The sequence below is a fragment of the Typha angustifolia genome, chromosome 10 (genome assembly GCF_048772165.1).
Source record: "Typha angustifolia cultivar Huaian chromosome 10, ASM4877216v1, whole genome shotgun sequence".
Lineage (NCBI taxonomy): Eukaryota > Viridiplantae > Streptophyta > Magnoliopsida > Poales > Typhaceae > Typha > Typha angustifolia.
In genome coordinates this window covers 5,575,020-5,580,450 of record NC_133248.1, presented here as the reverse complement: position 1 = coordinate 5,580,450, position 5,431 = coordinate 5,575,020, and the positions used below count along the sequence as shown (strand labels likewise).

The 5,431-nt window shown below is 46.4% G+C and overlaps 1 protein-coding gene across 2 annotated transcripts; it reads left to right on the top strand.

Moving 5' to 3' along the window:
* The first annotated feature begins 312 nt into the window (after positions 1 to 312).
* Positions 313 to 4,235, top strand: LOC140769044 (protein terminal ear1 homolog). 2 transcript variants are annotated; one of them, XM_073109578.1, is made up of 6 exons: positions 313 to 1,114; positions 1,485 to 1,650; positions 1,783 to 2,214; positions 2,377 to 2,499; positions 3,508 to 3,649; positions 3,750 to 4,235. In XM_073109578.1, the coding sequence occupies exons 1-6, from the start codon at positions 478 to 480 to the stop codon at positions 4,089 to 4,091; spliced, it is 1,842 nt and encodes a 613-aa protein (XP_072965679.1). In that variant the 5' UTR covers positions 313 to 477; the 3' UTR covers positions 4,092 to 4,235. The 2 variants fall into 2 exon arrangements, with proteins under 2 accessions (XP_072965679.1, XP_072965680.1); XM_073109579.1 differs by having other exon boundaries at positions 3,744 to 3,881.
* Positions 4,236 to 5,431: the final 1,196 nt, after the last annotated feature.

Below are 5,431 nucleotides of genomic sequence, written 5' to 3'. Positions count from 1 at the left end.
AAGCGAATGTATGTATGTATGCAGTATGCATTACACGGACACAAAGGGGGTTGGAGAGGGACCGTTACTTGGTAACTCGAGGGTGTAGGACCAAACGTGCGCCGGCACAGACCGCCTCGGCAATAAAAACCCACTATTGCCACCCTCCCCATCCCCCCAAACCCCTATTCCCGTGCCGGTATACCACTATCCCCCTCCTCTCCGTACCAAATAAAAACTACTGGTTTTCCTGCAACCAAGAATTAAAAGGGTTTATAGAGTGAGAAAGAAAGAGAAGAAGAGAGATACATAGCCCACTATTCGGAAGAAGGATCTTTGTCTTTATAGATTTTACTCTCCCTCTCCCTCTCCCTCTCCCTTTCCGTTTCCCTCTTCCCTCTCTATCCCCTCCCCCTCTCTTCTCCTCCCCATCTCTCTCTCTCTCTCTCTCTCTCTCTCTCTCTCTCTCTCTCGGAGCTAAGTAAAGCTTTGGGAGGGATGGAACGGGGGAACCTTCTAGATCCCGGAGCTCAAGAGTTCTATCCGACGACTCAGTTCGCCCTCGCACACCCCCAAATTTACTACCACTACCACCCGACCCCTCCACCGCCTCCTCTTGCCCAGCCGATGATTCAGGCTGCGGCGGCGGAGTACGTGACGCCGGCGTGGGTGGCCGGGGACGGGGCGGCGTCGCGCGCGGTGGTGCTGAGTATGGTGCCGCGGCACGTGCCGGAGGCGGCCGTGAGGGCCTCCATGGAGGCCTTCGGCGCCGTGCGGTCCGTGGACTTGTCGGCGCTCGCTGCCGAGGGGATCGTGACCGTCCTCTTCTTCGATCTGCGGAGCGCGCAGGCGGCGGTGGCCGAGGTGCGTGACCAACACGTGCGGCAGCAGAGCCGGCTGGGCCAGCAGTTCGCCGCCGCCGCCGGCAATTGGCCGCCGCCGCCGTGGGAGTGGCGCGAGCCAGAGATTGGAGTGATCGGGTGCCTGCGAGGGCTAATCGGTGGGTACGCCGTGTGGGCCCACTTCGCCGCCGCTGTTGTTGGGCACGACGCCACCAACCACGGCTCCCTCGTCGTCCTCAATTCTCACCCCGGCATCTCTCTCCACTCCCTTCGGGAAACCTTCGAAGCTTTCGGTATAAGAAATTACTATTTATAGCAACAAGCTTGTTCTCTCCTCTTTTCCCAGTAATTAACATTATTATTTTCACTCTCTTAGATCCGTGAAATTCATTTTCTTGTTGGTTTTCATTGTTTTAAATGGATAGTGAGCCAACAAGGGTTTCTTCGGAATGCTATCTGTCGGTTCATCTCATCTCGCTATTATGTTTTTTATTCCCTCCACTCTTCTAGGTTTGCTTTTTATGGGAAGAGAGGCCGTTTGTTTTCTCTAGGAAAGAAATAATAGTAATAAGAAGAATAGTGGGTCGGTTTTTCTCCAGTTTGTGTCTGTTCGATTTCCTGTTCTATTTGATATTATTCTAATGAAAAGATGATGGCGTATAGGAGCCGTGAAGGATTTGAGGGAGTCTCCCGTGAAGCCGAACCACAAGTTCGTGGAGTTCTTCGATACACGGGACGCAGCTCGAGCCCTCTCGGAGCTTAACGGGAAAGACTTCTTTGGGAGACCTTTGGTGCTCGAATTCACCAGACCAGGCGGCCACACTCGAAGGTTGCAGACTTGCAGTGCTCTCTAATCTATATTGCAAATTATAATATCCCTTCTTATCCGTGGAACCTATCTAGATCTTTCTTTCTTTCTTTTTTGTTTTCCTTCGTTTTCTGCTTATTGTACTTACTGTAGGAGGAATTGGAGCCATCACCACCACAACTTTCCTACACCTCCAAGGCTGCTGCACTCGTCTACGTCGTCGTCGCCAAGTGGAGGGAATAGGAGAGGAGGGGAAAGAGTGGTGCTGCTTAAGAGGGGTACTACTAACACCAGTAGTGCTGCAAGTGATAGAATACTACCCGGTGATGGTGGCGAGGGAAGTGCTGTGAGGAAGACCAAGAGCAACAGCAGCGGCGGCAAGAAGAACAACTGCCCGTCGTCGTCCTCGTCGTCGTCTTCGTCTTCCAAGCAGCAGGCGAATAGGAAGGGTTGGAAGAGCCATGGGAAGACTGGTGCGGAAGCGAGGTTTCTCTTCAAGGAAGGGGAGGAGGAGGAGGAATCGGGATCCTGTTCCAGGGATTCCAGAACAACCGTCATGATTAGGAACATACCCAACAAGTACAGGTCACAATCTTGCTCCCTCCCCCTCTCTTGCCACTTCTTCTCCTCACCACCCTCCTTTATACGTGTGTTTTTTTTTTCTTTTAATTCGTTTTTCCAAAGTCATGCTGAAAATTTTGGTTGGTGTACTGGTATCACTGAATTGTTTAATTTTGTGGAGCGCAGTCAGAAGTTGATGTTGAACATGCTGGACAACCACTGCATTCATTGCAACGAGCAGGTTAACGCCGAGGGAGACGATGAGCCGCTCTCAGCTTATGATTTCGTTTACCTTCCCATTGATTTCAAGTAAGTGATCAGCTTAAGAAAATGATTATTTTATGCTCTTCAAACTTCAATAATTCGCTGGTACAAGTAGGAAATCTGCTTACTTTCAAGCTGTTTAGTTGTTTTTCTCTTTTCCATTTCGCTATTTGGGTTTTATTCGATGGCATGAGTGAAATACGAGAGGAGAGAGAAAGATAGATTGAGAGACATAAATATATATATATATATATATATATATATATATATACGCAAATTATAGGGAAAAAAGAAAAGGGAGCACAGTTCGATGCTGAGAAATAAGCCTAAAAAATTAAAGGAGAAGAGTAGTGGGCGTAAACATATGATCAAAGGAAGAGCGTTGAAGAGGGTGGTCAGTTGGTCATAAGCTCGGTAACGCTTCCGTACACTGCACCATCCCACTTCAACAATGAGCTGTGACGCAAACGGAGAGGCAGATCAAGACAGGCCCGGATCCCTTATTTACCCTCTTCTTATCTCAATCTCACTGCCATCTCCACCCTACCAAATGAAGCCCACCAGGATATATCATAGAAAAGGAAAGTGGACTGGATAAATCATTAGCTAATTCATGGGAAGTAAGGCAGAATAAGAGTAAACAAAAGAAGGCATCAAGCCCTAATGAAAGGGAAGCCTTTTACACATGGGATAAAAGAACAAACCCTAGTGGAGATACATCTCTTTATTTTCTGAGGTAAGTTTGAAAAGACCCATCAGAGCTCAAATGACAAGAAGCTTTGGTGATATTGAAAAGAAGTTACCAGTTACTGGTATTAGTATTTATTAAAGCGGCAAAAAGAAGCTGGCCCGGGTTGCATTCCATCCTTTCTCTCATCAGAACCCAAACGGGAAAAGCAACTTTCCGAACCCAAAAAATAGGATAATAATATACATATCGGAGTTCAAGAAAGTGGCTAATTTTATATTCTTCCTCCTCCTCCTTCCTCCTCGGTCTATTCCATTCTATATTCCTTTCTCTTGTTTTGACTCCTCACTTGCTATTGTGTACAGCAATAAGTGCAACGTTGGCTATGGCTTCGTGAACCTGACATCGCCGGAGGCCGCTTTCAGGCTCTACAAGGCCTTCCACAAGCAGCCATGGGAGGTCTTCAACTCTCGTAAGATCTGCCAAGTCACCTATGCTCGCTTACAGGTATTATATATATATATATATACATATTATTCAAGATAATTCTATAGCAAAATCTTTTGTTAGATGGAAGATGATTTTATTTTTTTGGGTTGAGATGTAGGGTCTGGAGGCACTGAAGGAACATTTCAAGAACTCTAAATTCGCGTGCGACAACGACGACTACATGCCGGTGTTCTTCTCACCCCCGCGAGACGGGAAGGAACTATCCGAGCCCATCCCCATCGGAGGGCGCGGGCCCACCCCTTCGCCCACCTCTCTCGTAAAGCGTTCTATCAACCTCGTCGGGCCGCCATCGGACGGCGGAGGCGGCGCGTCGTCCACGACCACCTCGACCCACGCGCCGTCCGATCACGCCGGGGACGACGAGGGAGAGGAGGTCGCTGGTGAGACTAGTTGCGGTCGGCTCAGTGACGCTCTCCGAAGCCTGTCCTACAACGATTGAGACCGGACGACCCGGAGACGTCCTTCTTTCTTTTGTTCGTTCGTTCGTTCTTTCTTTCGTTTCTCTCTTCGTATCTATTTATCATCTTTTGCATCGAGAATGTAAGTGGAATGATGCTTCATGGCGTATTAAAAGGATTCGATGATGATAGGTGATAGGATCTCTCCTCATTAATTGCGCTTTTACAACTTGGAAACGGCGGTAGTGATTCATTTGGCTCCTCATACACGCATCGACCTCCCTCACTCGCTCCCCTTCTCGCTACTCTTCGTATGTGTTGTTATATGTGAGAAATACTTATCTATCACATGTCTGTCTTGGTTTGCTTGTCCTCCCTCTCCCTCTCCCTTCTTTGGTCCGAAAGAAAAAAGAAACTAATAAATATTTATCCTTCGTAGTGTTATTTTATGCTGCGGGGTTGGGTGGTCTCAATGGGACAAAGCTGCCACCAACCGCCGATTCTTGGCGGCCAGAGTTGATGGTCCGCGTACGTTAGCGTCGCCCCTCTCTGCGGCCTTCTAGGATGCGCGCAGATGCGGCCCATGTGGGGTCGCGGTGCTTTGACCAGGGACATAAATATATGGGGAGTAGTGTTTTTATAATGATTTCTGTATGCAATCCATGCTATCTATCTCAGCTTTCCAAGTTCGAGCATTAGACTTTGATCTTAAAGTATTGTAGTACTATCCCCCGTGTGTGCAAAAATAAGTAAATCATCTGAGACATGGATACACTTTCGACGTGGAGTTGTTCCACATTTCGAGAGCATTCAGGTGTAATTTTATGAGACTAGTGTTTGCTAGAAAAAATAGGAGAGAGGTGGTGCGAGAAAGTGCAGTTCAAAAATGACAAATCTTTTTATCTCTATATATATATATGCGGATAACTATGTGTACGCACTCTAGAACTAGACAGCACTATTATCGGCTGCAATTTCTTTTATACTCTTTTTCTGCTCACTCTATATCTGAAATATCTAATATTAATACATATTGTTCGCAACTTAGGTTATGTTGCTCTTCTGAAAACACTATAATTATTGTCTTTCTTTTTGGTTGATGTGACCCAGGATTCTACTATATCATCAATTCAATCACCCTTTTTCTTATCAATGAATATAACGACGTATCTAGTTGACATAATTATGGAACGAAAGAGAATATGTAAACGTGTCCATGTACATTTAATGCATTGTATCAAATATCTTCTGTGTCATTGTGTACTATTATTTCACTCAACTTATTATCCTTTTTCTTCCGTTACTGTTCTAAATATTGCTTTGGTGATTGAATGAAAAAACCGTACTTTTTTTTAAAAAACTCACACCCTTTAGTCTTCCC